A 25,313-nucleotide genomic window follows, 5' to 3' on the forward strand; every position below is an offset into this window, starting at 1 on the left:
TGATCCAGAGACCCAAGATGGGGACCTGGATTCAATCCCACCGCAGCAGATGGTGAAATCTGAATTCAATAAAAATCTGGAATTAAAAAGTCGAATGATGATCATGAAACCATTGCCGATTGTCACAAAAGCCGACCTGGTTCACTAATGTTCTTCAGGAGGGAAATCTGCTGTTCTTACCTGGACTGGCCTACATGTGACTGGCCTACATGTGACAGCAATGTGGTTGACTCTTAAATGCCGTCTGAAAATGGCCTGTGATTGGTATAGGGTAAATTTACATAATGAAGAAACACTGGGACAAATTTTGTCAAAGTACTTCTTGTTGGCAGCATTAAGATGGCTTCAATAGCCACAATAACAACATAATCAAAACCATCTTAATGGCTTGTGGAAGACAGCAAATGCTAATATTACGATAAAATGTGTATAATCCAAGACTTTAAATAATGGAGAATAGGACACCACTTTATATTATGATGTTTATTTTCATTTCAGCAGATTCTTCTCAATATGCAAAACAAATAATGAGACTGTTTCAGAGCAAGACATTTCATGTATTCACAAATGCACATTTATATAATTTTACATTCCAATGTGAAGACAGATGCCAGAATGAGGAAAACAGTGGTAGTATATTATAAACCTGTCTCAATATCAGTTTACCAATTGTACATACTTTAGGAAACCAGATACACAGTAAACACAGGTTTGTTTTCCAAACAACACAGGCTGCCAAAACTTCAGTGTTAAAGTAACTCACATAAAATGAAGTGGGCTGTTTACATTTACCAAATTTAAAAAAAATACATTTTTGCTTTTTTGATGCAGATAATTAATAACCAAACAAAGAAAATAGCTTGGCTGGATCTGAAGATCAAAGCAGTCATGTACTACACAGATCACAGGAACGATGTGGAAGCCAAATACTAATTTGTACAGCTAAATTGTACCATTTCAGTTGCTTTTATATTAACTTATGTTTTAGTTGGATTCTAGAAGATTGTTAGCCAAGAGTCACTTCCTACCAGTTACACAACTAGATCCAACTCCTATCACCCGGCAGCAGAAGCATAAACCTACAAAGAAAACCGGGTCTACAAGTGTGTCACTGGAGAAGGGTGACGGCTTTGGGTTAATGCCGGGAGCTGGCTCATGGACACCAGTCTCGAAGAATCCAACCTAACGGGCACCAATATGAAAGTGGCTTCTGTTTAATTTTGAAACCCAATTCCCAGTCGCGTAAACAAGTTATTGTCCTTTTCTGGCCATTAGCATTTCTCTGATGTTGTCTTCTGCATCTTTCACACTGCGTTCCAAATAGGATTTTCGTTGCTGTCAATAAAATAAAGAGACAATGCATACACAGTTAGTTTGATTTATAATATCCTGATTTAGCTTTTCATGTTTTTTAAAGAAACCACAACAATTGCCAAATCTTTTGGCAATTGAATTATCTGCGAAGAACAACAACAAGCTCTTGGGTCCATACTTGAGAATACTGGATAAAACCAGTTGCCATTTGACACATCAGACAGACACGTATTTAATTAACTGCTGAAGCGCAAATAGAGCCAGCTCAAATATTAATAGTTCTGCAACCACAGGATATGTAACAAATTACTTTGTCAGAGAGGTAAGTTTCTTTTTTTAAATGTTAGCATCAGACTTCATTCTACCCATGCAAACAAACTGGATTTTTGTCAACAGACATTGACTGAATAATTTACCTATGGTACATAACTTTCTGATCATGATTAATATATAAGCGCCATAACAGAAAATCACAAAACATGTTTTGGGTTTTCCTTTGATTTTCCAAAAATGGCAGCCAGAATATACAATATTATCAATATTCTCTTGTGTAATGTTATATTTTTCTATCTAAGTGTATGCTTATTGCTTTATCTTGTAAATCCATGTGACACTTCTCATGCTATCTAAACAACCATGTTGTTTTTCAGTCTCCAACAGCTCAATTTTGATGTTATGCTGGCCACCCAATTCCTGTTTTGTTCACTTAGCAGTTCACTAGTACTGGAAAGTTCCTAAATCCGATATTCCAGAAATAGATTTATTATTAACCAGAGAAAACTACCCACCCACATGACTCTCCTGACACTGTACAAATTTGAACATCTTCATGGGCACTGGAGAAGCAGTTGCTCCAAATGCCTTCATGGGACAGTGTAGATCATTATCTCAGTGGATGAATAACTGAACTTCAAGCTAATGACCGCATAGCACAGTAGCCTGGTTCGCTAATATAGCTTCTTTTTTTTATTTGTTCATGGTAGCACAATGGTTCATGGGACGTGGGCTTCGCAGGCTGCGCCAGCATTTACTGCCAGCCCATCCCTAATTGTCCTTGAGAGGGCATTGCTGTGGGTCTGGAGTCACATGTAGGCCAGATTTCTTTCCCCAAAGGACATTATTGAAGTGATGGGTTTTTACAACAATTGACAAGGGTTTCATGATTCCAGATTTTAATTGAATTCAAACTTCACCATCTGCAGTGGCGGGATTTGAACCTGGGTCCCCAGAGCATTACTATGGGTCACTGGTTAAATAGTCCAGTGTCAATACCACTACGCCACCACCTGCCCAGCTAGCTTCACAAAAGTTTGAATAATGGATTCAACCAAAGACATTGCCAATAACGCAGTAGGACATAATTATCATAACTTTGATTTTTTTTTTTTGTTCAACCTTAAAAAGAGCACAGTACCCACTGCTCACCCCAGTCCAATGCCGCATCCCCACATCATGGCTTCCTAAAGAGGTGTAGTTAATTTTATAATTTTAACTCCATATCATTTTATAGTGGATCTGGATCAATTTCTAAACCAAGTACAAAAGTTCAAAGCACAAAAGGTGGCAAATTCTTTCCAGATAACTTACTCCTATGGGACTTACTCAGACAGAACATTGGGAACAGTAGCACAATGGTTATGTAACTGGGCTAGTAATTCAAAGGCCTGAAATAATTATTCGGAGATACAGTTCAAATCCCATCACAGCAGCTAAAAGGTAGATATTCAATTCATTAAATAAATATTTTTAGATTCCTGACTGAAAGGAATCTTTGCATAGCAACAGTGGTCAAGTGACACAGAAAAGTCAGAAGAGTTAATTGTGTGTCGGAGAGTGAAGACATGGATTTTGAGCTCTCTGCAAAGAAAACATTACAAGGAAATTGGGACAGTAGTTGAATGAATAATTAGTTACAGAACTCAGTGAAGTGATCAGTTTAGCAAAGGTGTGACAGGCAGACTGAGTTTATTTGGGTGTCTTGGGGAGAAATACAGATTGGGTAAAAAGCATCAACTGAATAGTCAGAAATTCACTGGGAAAAAAACATTTGCAACAGCGAGAAGCCTTTATGTATCAAGCACTTGCTCTTCACTGGTTTATGCATTTGTAAAGGCATTGATGCAGAAGTGGGAATTTGAAGTGTCTTCTTGTGTTGTATTGTGATCTTTCCAACCTTTTTCTCTGGTATAATATAGTTCATTTTTATTTTTTGAAGAAATATTTTATTTTGTGTGTTAAATGTTCTCCAGCAGATCCCTATGAGTTAGTTCAGTAACTTTCCTCCGTGATTTCTAAAAACGAAAGCTAAGATCGATCAAGCCAGGTTACCCTCTGGGATCTGACTTGTCCAGTATCAGCTGGGATTGTAACACTTCTTAATAGCACAGTGGGTGTACCTACACCACACAGACTATAGCGGTTCAAGAAGGTAGCTCACCACCATCTTCTCAAGGTCAATTAGGGATGGGCAACAAATGCTGACATAGCCAGTGACACCAACATCCTCTATAAAATTAAAGAAATACTCCCACACAATTTACCCCAGGTATCAAACATGTATAATCTTGATTCAATTATGAAAAATAATCACGAGTGCTCAGTTTTGTATTGCACAGTACACATCATCAGGCCAACAATTATTTTTAATATAATTTCCATATAGATTCAACTAAAATATGAGTGATTGAATTGACTGACATTTTAAGAAGGTGTTTACTGTTTGTAAACAATTGTTTACAGGAAAGTCTTAAGGTACTAAGATCAAATTTGATTGAGAGGAGGAAGTTGCTTTTATGCGCGATCACTATTCTATAAACTACACACAGTAAAGTCTGCAATGCGTTGAAGAGCATTGAAGTGTTGAAGAGCACTATCAGTTAGTCAACCATTCAGTAATTCATCAGAATTCAATTCCACATAGAAATTTATAAGTATTTGCAGTTACACCAATTTACAAAGCATTCTGTAATTAAAACAAATTAACACTGCTACTCTATTGTACATTTCCACACTTCCATCCATCAGAATGTAGATGAAGTAATGTTGGATTTATTAGGCAGAAAGTAAATGGAGTAGGCTTTGTCATCTTAAACAACAGCTTTATTCTGGAGATAAGGGTTCCAAGGTTTCTATGCCTCTCCAAGGAGATTGTGTGGCTGGTGGACAGAAAGGAGAGCATACAAAGGCAATGGTGTGTAGGCAAGACAGAGTTGCTGCACCAGCCAATCCTTTTATATTATTAATTTTCTTATGTTTGTAATTCAGCTGCTACTTATTTTAAAGTGAACTATAAATACATTGAAATGTACGCATCTACGTTTCCTGTAATTTTCAGCTGTGTATATAAACTTACTGCTAATGATATGTCTTGCTGTGCCCATGCAGACACACAATTGGCTCCGACACAATCCCACTCAGCTAATTAATTCAGTTTCCTGCCTGGGAGGCACTCTTCAGGTTCTGTAGCACCATTAACTCAACAGAAAGACATTCAGCAAAGAGAGACTGGTGAGATACATGTTTGGTAGACAGATTCCAGAGAAGCTCAAAAGAAAGACTGACTAAGACAGGGATTAAAGAAAGAGAATTTCAATGCAAAAACATTATCACTATTAATTAAAACATAATGAGTACAATCTGGCTATGCCAAAAATGCAAGATAGAAAATATTATTCAAAGATTTAAATAAATAGTACTCTTCTGCCGTACAAATTTGTCAATTTTTTGTCCCATGCAGAATTCAACAATATCACAGAATTATCCATCGCAAAATAAGGTAATTTGTTCGATCGAGCCTCTGCAAGAACTCTGAAAGAGTTATTAATTAGTTCCACTCCAATGCTGTCTCTTCATAGATTTGCAATTTTTCTTTTCTAAAGAGAGCCAATTCTTTTTCAAATTCATTTCCGGTGTGGGAGTCGCTGGTTAGGCCAGCATTTATGGGCCATCCCTAGTTGTCCTTCAGAAGATAGTGGTGAGTTGCCTTCTTGAACCGCTGCAGTCCCTGAGATGTAGGTACACCCATAGTGCTGTTAGGGAGGGAGTTCCAGGATTTTGACCCAATGACAGTGAAGGAACGTGATATATTTCCAAGTTGTGGTGATGAGCGACTTGGAGGCGAACCTTCAGGTGGTGGGGTTCCCAGGACTCTGTTGCTCGTGTCATTTTAGGTGGTCATGGGTTTGGAAGGTGCTGCCAAAGGAACCTTGGCAAGTTTGTGCGGTGCATCTTGTAGATGGTGCACAAGGCTGCAACTGTTCATCAGTGGTGGAGGGATTGAATGTTTCTGGAAGGGGTAGCAATCAAGTGGACTGTTTTGTCCTGGATGGTGTTGAGCTTCTTGAGTGTTGTTGAAGCTGCATTCATCCAGGCAAGTTGAGAATATCCCATTACACTACTGACTTGTGCCTTGTAGATGGTGGACAGCCTTTGGGGGGTCAGGATGTGAGTTACTAGCTGTAGGATTCCTAGTCTTTTGACCTGTTCTGATACAAAATATTAATATGGCTAGTCCAGTTCAGTTTCTGATCAATGGTAACCCCCAGGATGTTGATTATGGGGGATTTAGCGATGGTAAAGCCATTGAATGTCATGGGGCAATGGTTAGATCCGCCCTTGTGTAGCACAAATGTAACTTGCCACTTGACAGCCCAAGCCTGGATATTGTCCAGGTCTAGCTGCACTTGGACATGGACTGCTTCATTACCTGAGGAGCCGCGAATGGTGCTGAACATTGTGCAGTCATCTGCGAACATCCCCACATCTGACCTTATGGTGGAAGGAAGGTCATTGATGAAGCAGCTGAAGATGGTTGGGCCTAGGACACTGCCCTGAGGAACTCCTGCAGTGATGGTTCTAGAACTGTGATGATTGACCTCCATCCATCACAACCATCTTCCTTTGTGCCAGGTATGACTCCAACCAGTGGAGTTTCCCTCCTGATTCCCATTGATTCTAGTTTTTCTCAGGATTCTTGATGCCATACTTTGTCAAAATTCTCTTTTTTAAGTTAATACTGAATTCACTTCCAATGCATTTCAGGTAGCGCATTCCAGATCATCACAACTCACTGAGTAAACAAAAAATTCAATCCCCCATGGCTTTTTTACATTACCTTTTGTTTCAGGCAGCAGATTCATAGAATCCCTACAGTGCAGGAGGACATTCGGCTCATCGAGCCTGCACCGACCCTCTGAAATAGCACCCTGCCTAAGCCCACTCCCCTGCCCTAACCCCGTAACCACACCTAACCTTTGGATATTTAGGGGCAATTGAGCATGGCCAATCCACGTAACTTGCACATCTTTGGACCGTGGGAGGAAACCGGAGCACCCGGAGGAAATCCACACAGGATAAGGCAGAATGTGCAAACTCCACGCAGACAGTCACCCAAGGTCAGAATTGATCCTGGGTCCCTGGCTCTGTGAGGCAGCAGTGCTAACTACTGTGCTGTCCCATGTAATACATAATTTCCCTACCTGCTGTAACACTCCTGTTATTATGAATCAGAGCATCATAAAAGCTAGAAGAAACACCATACAAGAGAGCATATGAAGGGTGGAATTGTAAAAACCTATTCTTGATCTTTCTCCTTCAAATAACCCATGTAAAGCTCTTTCATCATGGAACGTCCCCACTTATTTAACCTCAAAAAATATAACCATTAATAACATTTCCAAATTTGAAATTTCTCCCGAACTGGTTAAGATAAACAAGCATGTGGGACATCATTATGAATATATTATTTAATCCTCGTCAGTTGCACTCCACAGATGGTGTCATTCCAATAGGACTGGAAGCATTGTGCTATCCAGAGTATTTGATCTTTACAAACTTCAATCCTGTACTTAACCAGATATTCATGCAGCTTTTTTCAAACATAAACACGATGTTTCTAACCACTTTTGATGAATCCATTCTCCATACATATGTAAAACTATTAAAATATTTGGCTGATCTGACAGTTGATGTTGATTTTGTATTTTATATAATACAAGGGTAGGCAGGAATGTAGGCTGAGAAGAGGACACAAAGAGGTTGAAAAGATATGGGTAGGTTAAATGAGTGGATAATAAGGTGTCAGGTGGAGTATAATGTGGGGAAGTATGAAATTTTCCAGAAAAGCCGATTTATATTTTAAAGGCATGAAATTCATATTGTTGATGATTAAAGAGAAGTGGGTGTATTAGTACAAGGAACACATTAAGTTAGCGTACAGCAAGGAACGGCAAGGAAAGTGGCAAGTGGCCTTTATGGAAGGGGCCTGGAGCACAAGAATAAAGAAGTATACAGCTTTGGTGAGATCACACCAGGAGTACTGTGTTGGTTTCCATATCTAGAGAAGGACATACTTGCATTAGACACAGTACTGCGATGACTCGCAAGATTGGCTCCTGGGATGAAAGGTTTGTTCTATGATAGGAGGTGGAGACAGAGTAAATCAGGAATTGAAGGGCGGGAGGAATTCGAGAAAATTACAATTCCCAGGGAAGCAGTACTTCGAAAATTGTTGAAACTGCGGGTTGAAATGTCCCTGGGCCCTGGTGGATTTCATCCTAGGGTCTTAAAAGAAATAGCTAGTGAGATAGTCGATGCTATGAAAAATAAATAAAAACCTCGGGAGGACACCCACTCCAACAGTCCAGACTCTGTCTGACAAGGACAGGGGAAGGCCATTCTACCTCTGCAAGTCAAACCTAACCCCACTCACTAGACCAGCACAATCCAATCCATGGAGCGAGGCCTAGTCGTGGGCTACCCCGGCTCCCTTTCAATGAAAGCCAGATCTGGCCAGGCTTAAAGGCAACACCCCCAGACAGACTGCCCTCCCCGGGGAAAGCACTCGCTCCCCTCCAAACTTAAACTATACCCAGAGAAGGAGCCAAAACTCCCAAGTAGCTTTGCCATCCCATCCACAGTGAGAATTGGGATCGCAATATAAAGAAGCAAATCACCTGCACACAAGGATACCCCATGCACAGAAAAGGTGGGGAATGTTTGTGACCGTGTTTGAGGAGCTGTTCGTCGCAGGGGGGTGGGGGGGGGGGGGTGAAAAAGGGGGAAAATCTGTACAGACTGTATAGTTGATTGTTGGGAAGTATGTTTCCCGGGGTGTTTATTTGTTATAACCTGCTTTGATACATGTTTGTAATAAAATAATTTTTTTTAAAAAGGACACCCCATGCACCCTTCCGTCCTGACCCATCCCCCTCCGCCCACCACGGGATCCCAACGCCATGGCCAGTGGTTCAATCACCAAAGCAAATAGAAACGGAGACATTGGACATCCCTGCCTCACACCCCCACATAATGGAAAATACCCCGACCTCAATACATTAGTGTGGACACGAGCAGTGGGGGCTCGATAGAGCAAATTAATCCAATAAATAAAATTTTGCCCAAAATCAAACCTCCCAAGGATATCAAAGAGATCCCCACTCCACCATATTGAATGCTTTTTTGGCATCCGTGGATACAATCGTCTCTGGTTCGGGTGCAAGAGAAGGGGAAAGAACAGCATTTAACAGCGCCGTATATTGCCGACAACTGCCGACCCTTAACAAAGCCTGCTTGGTCTTCCACAATCACCTCTGGAAGGCAGGGTTCTAACCGCAGCACAAGCACCTTTGTGCGCAATTTAATGACTGTATTCAAAAGCAAAATGGGTTGAAACGGCCTACATTCCGTAAGGTCCTTGTCTTTCTTCAGGATCAGGGAAATACAGATCTGCGCAGTGTAGTGGGTAACAAACCCCAGGACAAGGAGTCATTGAACATGTCCAATATTAATTGGATCAACTGACCCGAAAATGTCTTGTAAAACTCAATGGGGAATCTATCAGGGTTGGGAGCTTTACCCGTCCGCATTAACCCAATACTTTCATAATTTCCTCAGGACCCAACAGATAGTCCAAATCCCCCCACTTTTCTCTCCACCAATTGAAAGGATAACCATTCCAAAATCTCCGCCATGGCCAAATCCTCCTCCAGGGGCTCCGATCTATAGCTATCCCTATAAAATATTTCAAAAGCCGCATTGACTTTAGACGGGGCAGAAACCAAACTGTCGCCTGGGTCCTTTATCTGTACAATCTCCTGGGAAGCAGCCTGACGCCTCAATTGATGAGCCAAAAGACGACTGGCCTTCTTCCGTGTTCATACAATGCCCCCCTCGAGCGTCGCAGCTGGCTCACCGCCTTACCCCTTACCTGTTGACAGTAACTCCAGGGTAAGGTCAAGTGAATACTGATGGTCCAGCTTCTGCCGCTCCACCCACACAGACCTTTTCACATTTGTTTTGTAAGAAATTATCCCCCCCCCCTCCCCCACCCCTCTAATGACCACCTTAAGGGCCTCCCTCAGCACGGAAGGCCACATCAGACTCACTTTTCTAAGATTTTATATACTTCCCAATGGCGGAGGATATACATTCACAAAACCCAATGTCTGCCAACAGCACCGTATCCAATCTCCAAGGCAGGCGTTGGGAGGGACCTGAGTCTAGGGCCAAATCCACAAAATGTAGAGCAAGGTCCGAAATCACAATACCCCACCTTCTTCACCCAGGGAAGGAACAACCGTCCCATCACAAAAAAGTCAATTCCTGAGCAAACCTGATGGACATGAGGAAAGAAAAAAAAATCTTTATCCCTTGTGTGCAAAAATCACCACGGATCTTCACCCCCACCCCCCCCCCCCCGCCGGCCCAACCAATCTGTTCCATAAAAGCCAACAACACCTTTGCCACTCTGACGGAGCATTCCCTCCAAAAATCCTCAAATGGTATTCCGCGGGAGCCCCCCCCCCTCCATCCCGACTGCCAGTGGAGTGGACGGAGCCACAACAGCAGCCCCCACCATCCTCTCCACTGAAGAGCCCATAGAAGTCTCAACTTTCATTGACAAATCTCACTCAACTTTCTTTCCCCTGGTCACCTCCCCCACACCAACAATCAGTGAGATTTTAAACAAAAGCCGCCCTGGAAACTGGGCAAAAAGGGCCAAAAATTCAGTACTCTAGAGGGAGCCACCATGGGTGCGTCATCCCTCTACATACTGCTACCAGATGTCCCAGGTAGACAGATTCTTGGTAAGCAAGGGGGTGAAAGATTATCAGCGCGTAGGCAGGAATGTGGAGTTAAGGTTACAATCAGGTCAGCCATGATCTTACTGATGTTGGAGGCTCGAAAGGCTGAGTGGCCTACTCCTGTCCCTAATTCGTATGTTCAAATTGTTCCTATACTCACTGGGATTTTGAAGTATGAGAGGTGTTCTTATAGAAACATACAAGACTCTGAAGGGACTTGACAGGATACATAGGAACATATAACATAGGACTTGGGAACAGGAGTACACCATTTGGCCCTTTAAGCCTGCTCCGCCATTAAATTAGATCTTTGCTGATCTGGTCATGGTCTCAACTCCATTTTCCTGTCTGCTTTCCATAACCCTCAATACCCTTGACTATTAAAAATGTATCTAACTCAGCCCTGAACAAATTCAATGACCTGGGGCGTAATTCTCCGGTATCGGCGCCCAAAACGGCGCAAATCAGTCGGGCATCGCGCCACCCCAAAGGTGCGGAAGGCTCCGCATCTTTGGGGGCCGAGCCCCAACCTTAAGAGGCTTTCCGCCCCGCCAGCTGGCGGAAAAGGCCTTTGGTGCCCCGCCAGCTGGCGCGGAAATGACATCTCCGGGCGGCGCATGCACGGGAGCGTTAGCGGCCGCTGACGGCATTCCCGCGCATGCGCAGTGGAGGGAGTCTCTTCCGCCTCCGCCATGGTGGAGACCGTGGCGAAGGCGGAAGGGAAAGAGTGCCCCCACCGCACAGGCCCGCCCGCAGATCGGTGGGCCCCGATCGCGGGCCAGGCCACCGCGGGGGCCCCCCCCGGGGCCAGATCGCCCCGCGCCCCCCCCAGGACCCCGGAGCCCACCCGCGCCGCCTTGTCCCGCCGGTAAGGTAGGTGGTTTAATCTACGCCGGCAGGACAGGCATTTTAGCGGCGGGACTTCGGCCCATCCGGGCCGGAGAATCGCGGGGGGGGGCCCCGCCAACCGGCGCGCCGCGATTCCCGCCCCCACCGAATCTCCGGTGCCAGAGAATTCGGCAACCGGCGGGGGTGGGATTCACGCCAGCCCCCGGCGATTCTCCGACCCGGCGGGGGGTCGGAGAATCTCGCCCCTAGTCTCTGCAAAATTACACGTACTAACAAGCCGCAGGGAAAAAAATTCTCCTAATGTTTGACCTAAAATGGATACTTCTTATTCTTAAACTGTGTCCCCTAGTTCTAGTCTCTCTCACAAGAGGAAACATCTGCCCAGTATACACCCTATCAACTCATCTCAGGGTCTTGATCATCTCTCATTCTTCTACAGTCCAGTGGGTATAGGTCCAACCTATTCAAACCTTTCTTCATGAGATCAGCCCTTCATCCCAGGAATAAGTCGATTGAACGCTCTCTGAACGGAGCAGTTTTGGTCTCCTTATTTAAGAAAGGTTATAAATGCGTTGGGAGGCAGTTCAGAGGTTTACTAGATTGATACCTGGAATGAGCAGGTTGTCTTTTGAGGATAGGTTGGAAAGTGTGGGTTTGTTTCCACTGGAGTTTGGAAGAGTGAGGGGAGACTTGTTTGAAGTGTATAAGATCCTGAAAGGTACTGACACGGCAGATGCTGAAATGATGTTTCCTCCTGTGGGCGAGTCCAAAACTAGGAGGTAGATAGATTCTTGTTCGGCAAAGGAATCAACGGCTATTGGGGATAGATTGGGAATGTGGAACTCAACACATACAGATCAACCATGATCTTATTGAATATAGAGCAGGCTTGAGGGGTAAATGGCCTATGTCTGTTCATATGTCATATGCTCACCTGTTTCTAACACAATCATATCTTTTTTTCAAACAAAGGAGACCAAAACTGTACACAGTGTTCCAGATATGGTTGCATCTAGGTCCTGTACAGCTGCAGTAAAAATTCCCTACTTTTATATTTCATTCCTCTTGCAGTAAATGCAAACATTCCATTTGCTTTCTTAATCATTTGCTGTACTTGCATACTAATTTTTTGTGATTCATCTACCGGGACAATAGGACCATTCTATTAGGACCACCGTGTTTGGCAATCTCTCACCAGTTAAAAAATATACAGCTTTTCTATTCTTCCTGCCAAAGTGGACAAGTTCACCATTTTCCTACATTTTACTCCAACGGCCAATTTTTTTTGCCCACTCACTTAACCTATCTATATCCCTTTGCAGACTGTCAACAACTTACTTTCCTACCTACCTTATTGCCATTGGCAAACTTAGCACTGATCCCTGTGGCACTCATAGGATCATGGAATTTACAGTGCAGAAGGAGGCCATTCGGCCCATCGAGTCTGCACCGGCCCTTGGAAAGAGCACACTACCTAAGCCCACACCCCCACCCTATCCCATAACCCCACCCAACCCAACCTTTTTGGACACTAAGGGCAATTTAGCATGGCCAATCCACGTAGCCTGCACATCTTTGGACTGTGGGAGGAAATAGGAGCACCCGGAGGAAACCCATGCAGACACGGGGAGAAAGAGCAAACTCCGCACAGACAGTGACCCAAGCCGGGAATCGAACCTGGGACCCTGGAGCTGTGACGCAACTGTGTTAACCACTGTGCCACCTTGCCGCCTGGTAACTCCACTCCACTGGTTGCAACTTGTTAACATGAAAAAGACCCCTTTATCCCTACTCTCTACTTCCGGTTAGCCTCCACCTAGGCTACTGTGTTACCACACACCATGTTCTCTTTACTTGTGCAGTAACATTTGATGTGGCATCTTATCAAATGTATTTTTGGAAACCCAAGTACACCACATCTACAGGTTCCCTTATATCCACCTTGCCTGAAATTTCCCATAAAACGCAAATAAATTAGTTTCTCCTTCACAAAGCAATGTTGACTCTGCCTGATCACATAATGATTTTCTGAGTATCCTGCTATAACATCCTTAATAATGGATTCTAGGACATCCGGTGACGGCGGGCGGGAGGCGGCCGCACAATGGAGGGCTCCCGTTCGGGAACGGCATTTTCGGGGCTTTAAGCCCGGTCCACGGAGGCGGCAGAAGCAGGGAGAAGGCACAGAGGAGGCACAGTGAAGACACAGGAGGAAATAAAAACAAAGAAAAATGTCGAGGGTGAGCAAAAAAACGGCCGGAAAAAAAACAGCTGAAGGTCCGGCGGGGAGTGGAAAGGTCACCGCGGGGTCACCAAGGAAAATGGAGGCTGGAGCACCAGGGGAGGCCGCACTGCTTACGGCTGAAGAAATAACTAAGGTGATGGCTGCGGAATTTGAAAAGCAGTTGGCGCAGATTGCGAAATGCATGGAGACGGTGAGGAAGGAGATGAGGGAGGTTTTGAGTGTGCTAGTGGAGGAGGCGGTTTCCCCGGTGAGGACGGAGGTGGTGAGCGCAGTGGCGGAGGTGCGAGAGCTAGGGGAGGTGCTGAAGGAAGTGGAGGAGTCGTTATTGCAGCACGGTGATCAACTTGCCTCGATGGGGAAAGAGATGCGGAAGGTGATGGACACTAACAAGGATCTGCGAGGAAAAATGGAAGAACTGGAAAACAGATCCAGGCGACAGAATTTGAGGATTGTGGGGCTGCCCGAAGGAGTTGAAGGACCGAAGCCGACTGAGTATTTTGCCGCGATGCTGGCAAAACTATTGGGGGAGGGGTAGGATCCCTCCCGATATGAACTGGATCGGGCTCATCGGTTGTGGAGGCCTGTACCAAAGGCGAGTGAGCCGCCAAGGGCAGTGACTCTGTGCTTCCGTAGGTACAGTGTGAAGGAGAAGGTCCTGAGCTGGGCCAAGCAGAAGCGGGTGGTGCAGTGGGCTGGAGCTGGTATACGTGTATACCAGGACTTTACGGTGGAGCTGGCAAGGAGGCGGGCTGCCTTCAACTGGGTGAAGAGGGCACTGTACATTAGCAAGGTGCGGTGCGGCATTGTATATCCAGCGACGCTGAGGGTGACTTACAAGCTCAGGGGCTTTTATTTTGGAACGGCGGAAGCAGCGGAGGAGTTTGCGAAAGCAGAAGCACTGTGGCAGAACTGACAAATTGAGGAATGGCCATGTGCCGATGTAAACTCATGACTGTATTTTCTTCTTTTTTGTATCACTGCGCGCGGGTGTAGAGGCTAAAGGAGCCAATGTGGTATATATCTGGACAAGGGAACGGACGGGACTTTCACTCGAAATGAGGGTTCTTTGGGGTGCAGGTGGATATGCGGGGTTTGTGTGCTAAAAGGGGATCTTTGGGCTTTCCTAGGCCTGGCAAGTGGGAAAGGGACCCGGGCGGGGGCCTCCACGCTGGCCGGTTTGTGCCAGCCAGTGAATGGGAGTGAGGTGGGGGGAGGGGCTGCGGCCATCGGAGCCTGGCAGAACAGGGTCCGAGTGGTCTAGTCGGGGTGGAAAGTTGGGGGGAAGGAACCGAGGTTGGGAGGAGGAATTTTACAAGAGGCAGTGGACAGGACAAGCTGGAGACCTGCGGTGGGGGAGAGGGGGGTTGGGGGGGGGGGGGGGGGGGGGGCTGTGTAAGATTAAGGGTGACTACGGGTAATCCCTGATTCCTTTTTGTCATTTGTTTATGTAAACATGCGTGTTGAGGTTCGGGGGTTGGTGGGTAGATGGGGTCGTTGTTATTATGGGGACTGACATATCTTGCTGATTATTGTTTATTGTTGATGGATGTAAATGTGGGAGAAAATGTGAAAAAGGAGGAGAATTTTTAAAAAAATTTAAATTTTTTTTTAAATAAAAAAAAATAATGGATTCTAGTAATTTCCCTGTAATAGGTGTTAGGCTAACCGACCATGAGCTTCCTGCTTTCTCTCTCCCTCCGTTCTTGTCATTTTGCAATCCATTGGGACTCTTCCCGAATCTAAGGAATTTGGGAATATTAGATAGAAACATAGAAAATAGCAGGAGGACGCCATTTGACCCTCTGCCATTCATTATGATAATGACTGATCATCAAGTTCAATACCCTGATCCCGCCCTCCCCCATATCCCTTGATCGCTTTGGCCCCAAGAGCTACATCTAATTCCTTTTGGAAATTACACAACGTTTTGGTCTCAACTACTTTCTGTGGTAGCAAATTCCACAGATTCACCATTCTCTGGGTGAAGAAATTTCTCCTCACCTCAGTCCTAAAAGGTTTACCCCTTATCCTCGAACTATGACCCTTTGTTTTGGATTCCCCCACCACCGGGAACATTCTTTCTTAATCTAGGAACATTCTTTCTGAATCTAGGAACATGCTTTCTAAATCTAACTGATATATCTACTGTCCAACTTCTTTTAAGACCCTGGGAAGCAGGAAATCCAGTCCTGGGGGCTTGTTGGCCTTTAGGTATAATAGCTTTCTCAGCACTATTTCTCTGTTTTAAGTTCCTCCCTCCTGTTCACCTTTGGGAAGTTTCCTAAGACTTCCACAGTGAAAACAGACACAAAATACTTCATAGAATCATAGAATGGGCAGCATGGTAGCAGAGTGGTTAGCACTGTAGCTTCACAGCGCCAGGGTTCCAGTTTCGATTCCCGGCTTGGGTCACTTGTGTGGAATCTGCACGTTCTCCCAGTGTCTGCGTGGGTTTCCTCCGTGTTCTCCGGTTTCCATCCGCAAGTTCCAAAAGACATGCTGTTAGGTGAAACCCCCCCCCTCCCCCCCCCCACCCTTGGGCTGCTGCTGCTGACCTCCTCCTAACGCTCCGCGAGATAGTCTAGGAACGGTTGCCACCGCTTGAGGAACCCCTGCGCAGACCCTCGCAAGGCAAACTTTATCCTCTCCAGCTTGATGAACCCTGCCATGTCACTGATCCAAGCTTCCACACTAGGGGGCTTCGCATCTTTCCGTAGTAGCAAAATCCTCCGCCGGGCTGCCAGGGACGCAAAGGCCAGAATACCGGCCTCTTTCACCTCCTGCACTCCCGGCTCATCCGATTCCCCAAATAATGCCAAACCCCAGCTCGGCTTGACCCGGGCGTTCACCACCTTGGACATAGTCCTCGCAAAACCCCTCCGAAACCCATCCAGTGCCGGGCACGACCAGAACATATGGACGTGATTTGCCGGGCTCCCTGAGCACCTCCCACATCTGTCCTCCATCCCAAAGAACCTACTCAACCTCACCCCTGTCATATGCGCTCTGTGAGTAACTTTGAACTGTGTTAGGCTGAGCCTGGCGCAAGAGGAGGAAGAATTAACCCTACTCAGGGCATCAGCCCACAGTCCCTCATCTATCTCCTCCCCAAGCTCCTCCTCCCACTTGCCCTTTAACTCCTCCACCGAGGCCTCCTCCTCTTCCTTCAGCTACTGGTAAATCGCCGAAACCTTGCCTTCTCCAACCCATACACCCGAAAACACCCTGTCCTGAATCCCACGTGCCGGAAGCAGCGGGAATTCCCTCATCTGCCGCCTCACAAACGCCCTCACTTGCATGTATCTGAAAGCGTTTCCCGGGGGTAGCGCAATCTTCTCCTCCAGCGCCCCTAGGCTTGCAAACATCCCATCGATGAACAGGTCCCCCATTCTTCTAATCCCTGCCCGATGCCAGCTCCGAAACCACCCATCCATTCTTCCCGGGATGAACCGATGATTCTCCCGAATCGGGGATCAAACCGAGGCTCCCACCTCGCCCTTTGTGTCGCCTCCACTGCCCCCAGATCTTCAGCGTCGCCGCCACCACCGGACTCGTGGTGTACCTTGTCGGCGAGAGCGGCAGCGGTGCCGTCACCAGCGCCCTCAGGCTCGTGCCCACACAGGACGCCATCTCTAGACCCCTCTCCCTCCATAACCCATTTACGGATCATCGCCACATTGGCTGCCCAATAATAGCCACACAAATTCGGCAGCACCAGCAACCCCCAGTCCCTGCTACGCTCCAGAAACACTCTCTTCACCCTCAGGGTCTTATTCACCCACACAAATCCCATGATGCTCCTGCTTACCCGTTTGAAAAAGGCCTTGGGGATCATAATGGGAAGGCACTGGAATACAAAGAGAAACCTCGAGAGGACCGTCATTTTGACCGACTGCACCCTACCCGCTAGTGAGAGCGGCAGCATATCCCATCTTTTAAAATCCTCCTCCACCTGCTCCACCAACCACGTCAAATTGAGCTTGTGCAGGGCCCCCCAACTCCTAGCTACTTGGATCCCTAGGTACCGAAAGCTCCTTTCCGCCCTCTTCAGCGGTAGCTCGTCTATCCCCCTTCCCTGGTCCCCTGAATGCACCACAAAGAGCTCACTCTTCCCTACATTGAGTTTATACCCCGAAATGTCCCCAAACTCCCTAAGGATCCGCATGACCTCGGCCATCCCCTCCTCTGGATCCGCCACATACAACAACAGGTCGTCGGCATACAACGACACCCGGTGTTCCTCTCCCCCACGGACCAGTCCCCTCCATTTCCTGGACTCCCTCAGTGCCATGGCCAGTGGCTCAATTGCCAGTGCAAACAACAAGGGGGATAAGGGGCACCCCCTGCCTCGTCCCCCGGTACAGCCGAAAGTACTCCCACCTCCGCCGGTTCGTAGCCACACTCGCCACTGGGGCTTTATATAGCAGCCTGACCCAACTCATGAACCCCTCCCCGAACCCAAACCTCCGCAACACTTCCCAAAGGTACTCCCACTCCACCAGATCAAAGGCCTTCTCCGCTTCCATAGCTGCCACTACCTCTGCTTCCCCCTCCACCGAGGGCATCATAAACACATTGATGAGCCTCCGCACATTTGTATTTAGCTGCCTACCCTTCACAAATCCCGTCTGGTCCTCATGAATCACCCCCGGGACACAGTCCTCAATCCTCGTAGCCAGCACCTTCGGCAGCAACTTAACGTAAACATTGAGGAGCGAGATCGGTCTATACCACCCACATTGCAATGGATCCTTGTCCCGCTTCAAGATCAAAGAAATCAGCGCCCTGGACATTGTTGGGGGTAAGGACCCCCCTCCCTCGCCTTATTAAAAGTCCTCACTAGCAACGGGCCCAGCAGGTCCACGTATTTCCTGTAGAATTGAACCGGGAACCCATCCGGCCCAGGAGCCTTCCCCGCCTGCATGCTCCCCAATCCTTTAACCAGCTGCTCCAGCCCAATCGGCGCACCCAAACAAGCCACCTCCTCCTCCTCCACCCTCGGGAACCTCAGCTGATCTAGGAATCGTCGCATCCCCTCCTCCCCCGCTGGGAGCTCAGACCTGTACAGATCCCCATACTGTACTGTGTGTGGCCATAGCCGTGGGAATTCCACCACCTGCCGTCTGGCAAACGCCCTTACCTGCAAGTACCTGAAGGTGTTCCCTGAGGGGGAGCCCATACTTCTCCTCCAGCTCACCCAGGCTCGCGAACATCCCGTCCACAAACAAGTCCCCCAACTTTCGTATCCCTGCCCTGTGCCACCCCGCAAACCCTCCACCTGTTCTTCCCGGGGCGAACCAGTGGTTGCCCCGTAATGGGGTCCCCGCCGAGGCCCCCATTTCCCCCAAATATTGAGGGCAGCCACCACCACCGGGCTCGTGGTATATCTCCTTGGAGGGAGCGGCAGCGGCGCCGTTGCCAGCGCCCCCAGACTCGTACCCACACAAGACGCCGTCTCCAGCCTCTTCCATGCAGCCCCCTCCCCCTCCATCACCCACTTGCGCACCATCGTCACATTGGCGGCCCAGTAATATCCACAGAGGTTGGGCAGCGCCAGTCCCCCCCTATCTCTACTCCGCTCCAGGAACACCCTTCTCACCCTCGGAGTCCCTCGCGCCCACACAAACCCCATTATACTCCTGTTAACCCATCTGAAAAAAGCCTTCGGGATAAACACGGGGGGGCACTGGAACAGGAACAAAAACCTTGGGGGCACCGTCATTTTGATTGACTGCACCCTACCCGCCAAGGACAGCGGCAATGCATCCCACCTCTTGAACTCCTCCTCCATTTGCTGCACCAGCCTTGTAAAATTAAGCCTATGCAGGGCCCCCCAGCTCCTGGCCACCTGGACTCCCAAATACCTGAAGCTCCTCTCTGCTTTTTTTAGTGGGAGCTCGCCAATCCCCCTCTTGCTGAGAGTTATTAAACGTCTCCTTAAAAGTCTGCCACTCACTCTACTGTCCTACCTTTTAATTAGTTTCCCAATTCACTTTAACTGGCTCTGTTTTCATATCCTTATAATTAATCTTATTCAAGTTTAAAACATTAGTCTTGGACTCACACTTCTCCCCTTGAAACTGAACAGTGAATTTCTATTAGGTTATGATATCAGTCACCTCAAGGCTCTTTTACCATGAGGTTATTGATTAATCCTGTCTCATTACTCCTTACCAGGTCTGGAATAGCCTGCTCCCTGGTTGGTTCGAGAGCATACTTCTCTAAGAAACTGTTCAAATACTATGAATTCATCTTCGAGGCTACTTTTTCCAATCTGAGTCACCCAATCTACATATAGATTAAAGTCACCCAGGATTATTCTTACATGCCCCATTTATTCCTTTCTGTATACTTTTTTCCACTGTGTATCTACTGCTAGGGGATCTATAAACTACTCAGGATAGACACTGAGCGATTGCTTCGCCTGTAGACTGGGTGACTGAGATTTGATAAAGTAGCCTTGAAGATGAATTCATAGTGTATTTGGGACAGTTTCTTAGAGAAGTATGTTCTAGAAGCATGAGATGAGGAGAAATTTCTTCACGCAAAGGGGTGTGAATCTTGGGTATTCTCCACCCCATTAGGTAGTGGATACTCCTTCATTGAGTATAGTCCAGGGCTGAGATAGACCGATGTCTGGTCTCTCAGGAAATCAAGGAATTGGGGGAGCAGATGATCAATTATGATCACGTGGAATGTGACATTGTCTTGCATGAGGCTGAGCCTCATTCAGTTAAAGGTAGTTTTCCGAGCGCACCTTACTAGAGCGAGGATGAGCCGTTTTTTTGAAGGGACGGAAGCTAGGTGCAAGTGTTGTCCAAGGGGACCCACACATCACACGCACATGTTCTGGTCATGCCCCAGACTAGTGGGGTTTTGGCGTCCTTTTTTGACACCATGTCAGTGATCCTGAATGTGGGGGTGCCACCCTGCCCACTGGTGGCAATTTTTGGGGTCTCTGATGTGCCAGAATTGCGGACGGGAGCATGGGCGGATGTCCTGGCCTTCGATTTGTTGGTGGCATGGAAACATATCATACTGGGTTGGAAGATCGCGGCGCCCCCAAAGGCTTCAGCATGGCTGGGTGATTTGATGGAGTTTGTGTGCCTCGAGAAGGTCAAATACACCTTCAGAGGGTCGATTGAGAGGTTCTATCGGAGATGGCGGACATTCATAGTGTACTTGAAATAATTGGTCACTGCTAGAGTGCAAGGAGGGAGTTTGCTTGTTTATGGCGGGGTGGGAGTAGGGGTGAGACAGTCTTTGTAAAAAGTGTTTTTATGGAATTTTGTTTAAAATGGTTATGATTCATGTCTTTTACATTCTTTTGTATGAAACGTTAAACATTTAATAAAAATCATTTCCCGAAAAAATATTATGATCATGTGAAATGGCAGAGAAAGTTTGAGCGGTTGAATGGTCTACTCCTGCTCATATGTATATTTCACAGTTATGCACTCACAACTCAAAATAGTTTAATCCACTTAAACCTGCTTTTGTTCTACATTACCCTGCAAATCACATTCCTGCTTCATTTTCTTATGAAAGAATGTTTAGCTCTGGGAGCCTTCCATCATTTTAAAGAATTTTAGCAGGGATCCTGATTAGTTGGATGATGTATATGCCCATCTCATGTGTGTCAGCAGGGGGCAGACTTATTTCAGGAATATATAATATATAAAACACAGAAATATTACTGCTTACAATTTCAGAAAAAATGTTTGATATAAAATGGGTATAAATGTATCGGTGAGTGTGCTCTGTTATCTACCAGCACACACAATGTTAAAGGACTTCAATGCTAAACGAAACATAATGACTGTCAATGTCTTACAAAATATGTCGCCAACAACTTACAAGGACTATCTATTATGTCCAGCCAGAGCTTGTACAACAGAACTTGTGAAGTGACATTACAAATGAAGCGGATTAAAGAAGGCGTATTTTTGTAACGAGGAAAGGATAAACTTAATCAGTTCTTTACCTTTGTTCCTGGTTTCCCTAAAATTATTCTTATTACTTTTATTTTCCATCATAATTTTCCCATTTCTGCTTCCCATCACTGGAATATGATACATCTGTGTTAAAAGGGAAATTTCCGAATGGTAGAACTTATAATGAATATAGCTGTACTATTCGGATCTGAGCTATTCTAATCAGTAGCAACAATTCAATCTCAATTTATTCAGGTTCAACTTGTACTATCATCAAGCTCCAACAAAATTTAAGATCCCAACTAACTTGCAAGAAATGCTTTCAACTCCAGGATTTTGTGTTTATTGTGATACGCAAGTTGCCTGTATGAATGAGCTATACACAAAGTCCATCTGCAGAAAAGAAAGTGGATGCAAATTGCTTATAATAGTTTTTTTGTTCCCTTTTTCATTTTCACACCCACACAAGCTCTTTGCAGACTCAACACTCCTCCATACTGTAGAAATATAAATGTTATAAAAGCACTGCTTTTTTTGTTTTGAGTCAGAATTAGGCACAATTACTGCATTTATTGTATGAAAATATAAAATTCTCACAATATGGATAGACAAAATAATATATTATTTACAATACCTATTCCCTGACATATTTCAGAAGTATTTCGGCGAGATTTTGTGAACTGCACAAAACTAATGAAACTTGACAGATCCGATTCACCCAGCAGAAGCACCGATCAGATTTGCAAATTAATTTAAATGAATCAAATTATATTTTGTTCCAATGATATTGTAAGTCAGAAAGAAAAACTATTATTTCAAATTGAAACACTACTTTATTCAAGAAAAGTATATAAATTTTTGTCACTTCTAATAATTTCAAGCAATGAATACTGCTCATTAGACAGGTTAAGTTTCTGCAACTGCACTTTCCTTGGTTTTAATGATAATCAAAGAATAATCCAGCTGACCTTTGTCAAAGGGCAAGCAGCTGCACTCAGCTAGAAATTAGCCAACTCAGTCACTGCCAATATATGCGTTCAGCATCTTTCCACACATCAAACTCCCATTTAACATTCCCACCCAATCTTTCTGTGATGCAACTTTACTGACTCGTGACAAAGTCAGGTCCTGAGACGCCAGCCCAACCTACAACCATATATGGAATTTATTTCCTGCTGAAGCCCCGGGACATAGTTCTGATGACTGATCACCAGATGAGTAAAACCTCACATATACGGGTAAGATTCTGTGGCATTCATATTTTGTAACCCAATAATCTGTCAAAGTTTATGACAAGTCTATACAACAGATCCATGCTCACCTGATTAAAAACTCTGTACAGTTGTGATGATCATCTCTAATTTACACCAGCTGCTCGTGTGGTTAAATGAGAAATAGGAGTGCTGTCTACCCAACAGGGACTTACAATGCATATCAATTACATCTCAATCATTGTTGAAGAAAAACTAGCCCAAATTTTAGCCAGTGCATTCCATCACAAATTTAACACATTCATGAATAGTTTGCAAGTCAAACTCAGACTTTAGCAAGTTCACACTTCTGCATATAATGTTGGTAAAGGATGCGGACTTGAATTCAGAATACCTGGGAATATGAAATACTCAGATTTCAGCAATACACTGGAACCTCAAGCAAGCCAATCTCCACTTCAGCCTCAGTTCCGAAGTATAAACTAACTTGCAAAAGCTCATTGCCCATTAAACAGACACCCTTGAATTAACACAACTGATTCCTTCCTATTCATAGCCAGTCCACATATTACACAGGATTTTCATGTACAGTTAGCTGCCATGCATAATGCTTATACATGCTGAATGACTTAAAGAATTGTTAAAAAGTAAAATGCACATTCTTCAGAAAGGTCCTGCAGCCAGCAAGGTAACCAGAGGGAGCTGGGACAGGTAGAACAGTCATGTTGCGGAAGGGCCAGCAGCCATATTTTTAACTCCTAAAGTTGCAGTTTATGACGGTAGACCAACAAGGATACAAAATTCAAGTGAGTTCCAGACTTCAACAGCGTGTGAAACTAGGTTCATTATTCAAAGCTGCATCCACGAACCCAAGTTCATTACATTGCCAACATTAGGAAGAACTGGTTATTTTTTTTAAAAGGAGGATGAAAAAAAAATAGTGGATGAATAATTTTGAATGTGATATTTCTCCTCTGTATCAGTTTTAGTAGGATGGCATGGTGGCACAGTGGTGACACTGCTGCCTCACGATGCCGAGAACCCAGGTTTGAGCCCGGCCCCGGTTCGCTGTCCGTGTGGAGTTTGTACATTCTCCCCGTGTCTGCGTGGGTTTCGGCCCCACAACCCAAAAGATGTCCAGGGTAGGCAGATTGGCCACGCTAAATTGCCCCTTAATTAGAAATAAAAAGAATTGGGTACTCTAAATTATAAGAAAAAGAAGTATCAGTTTTAGTGATTCCATTCTACAATTACCCCAACACCCAGTAAGTTTAACAGTGCCCTTCTGTATTTTGATACTGGTACTTCCACAGAAGTGTTCCTAAAAAAATGTGTAATCGATTTCAATTAGTCAGAATGATATTTTATTCATTATGTGGTGTATGTGGAGGAAGAATGGTTGAGTAGTAACTTAGTCAGTGCATGATTAAAGCCTTCAAACCTAGGTGGTAGTTATAATTGACAGGAAATGATTTATCAACCAAAAGGGACTGAAAAAATGAATAATTTCTGCTTTACGGCACAAGTCGCTCTAATTTTCAAATCTTGGGCATATGTGAATAAAATGAACCCAAGTTTACAGAATAACTCAAATAAAGTACAGTAAATATTGTAAATTCCACTACCAAAGCATACTGTGAATGCTGGAAATAAATAAAAACAGAAAATGCTGGAGAAGCTAAGCAAGGCAAAAAGAATGTTAATGTTTCAGGTTGATGAACTTGCATTCTGAAATGAATGAAAAATGAAAATCGCTTATTGTCACAAGTAGGCTTCAAATGAAGTTACTGTGAAAAGCCCCTAATCGCCGCATTCCGGTGCCTGTTCGGGGAGGCTGGTACGGGAAATATAACTGATTCAAATATAAACTCGGTATCTCTCTCTACAGATGGTGCCTGACCTGCTGAGTATCCCCAGCCTTTTCTGTTTTTATTTGTGAATTCTAATAGGTTTGAATTCATCACGGATTGTCCTAATGCATTCTGTGATCAAGTCTGTCTGTTCAACAAACATTTAAGACACAGCAAGACTTTTCAACTTAGTCCTTAAATGGTGCACTTTTGCTTATTAATGTTTCTCCTTTTTTCTGTCCCAAATTTCTCCCAGCCTCTCCTGCTGAATGCACTGATTCTCATTGGGATACAAGTTTCCATAGGCTGAGAATACTCTCCAGTGCCTTATTTCACATAAGTCGAAGCAGTCAGTATGAGCTAAGTCAATCAGCTGAGTTGAGCTTGGGGTATCTGGATCAATCTTATCACATCCAATGTCCACATAAACATTTTTCAGCACATCAGTGTATGACCAAGAAAGGTTGGTTGATTGAAGTGCAGGACAGGCATGTCCATGCAAAAATGAAGGATAGAAATGGCAGGATTCGGGAACCATGAGTGACAAGGGAAATTGTAAGCTTAGTCAAAAGGAAAAAGGAAGCATATGATAGGTATGGGCATCTAAAAACTGACAAAGCCCTTGAAGAGTACAGTGAAAGTAGGAAGGAACTTAAATGTGCAATTAGGAGGGCTGAAAGGGGCCATGAAATGTCTTTAGCAAACTTGGTCAAGGAGAATCCCAAGGCTTTTTATGCATATATTCGGAGCAAGAGAAAGAATAGGCTCACTCAAGGAAAATGTAGGGAAGTTATGCGTGGAATCACAGGAAGTGCGTGAAATCCTTA

The 25,313-nt window shown here is 45.1% G+C and overlaps 1 protein-coding gene across 2 annotated transcripts in view; it reads right to left on the minus strand.

The window, feature by feature from the left end:
* Positions 1-468: 468 nt before the first annotated feature.
* pfdn1 (prefoldin subunit 1) overlaps positions 469-25,313 on the minus strand; it is a 136,907-nt gene continuing 112,062 nt past the window's right edge. For both annotated transcript variants that reach the window (XM_072512249.1, XM_072512250.1), the window contains exon 4: positions 469-1,335. In XM_072512249.1, the coding sequence (XP_072368350.1) occupies positions 1,252-1,335 (84 nt within the window). In that variant the 3' untranslated portion in view covers positions 469-1,251. The remainder of the gene's footprint in view (positions 1,336-25,313) is intronic.

This window comes from Scyliorhinus torazame, chromosome 7 (assembly GCF_047496885.1).
Source record: "Scyliorhinus torazame isolate Kashiwa2021f chromosome 7, sScyTor2.1, whole genome shotgun sequence".
NCBI lineage: Eukaryota > Metazoa > Chordata > Chondrichthyes > Carcharhiniformes > Scyliorhinidae > Scyliorhinus > Scyliorhinus torazame.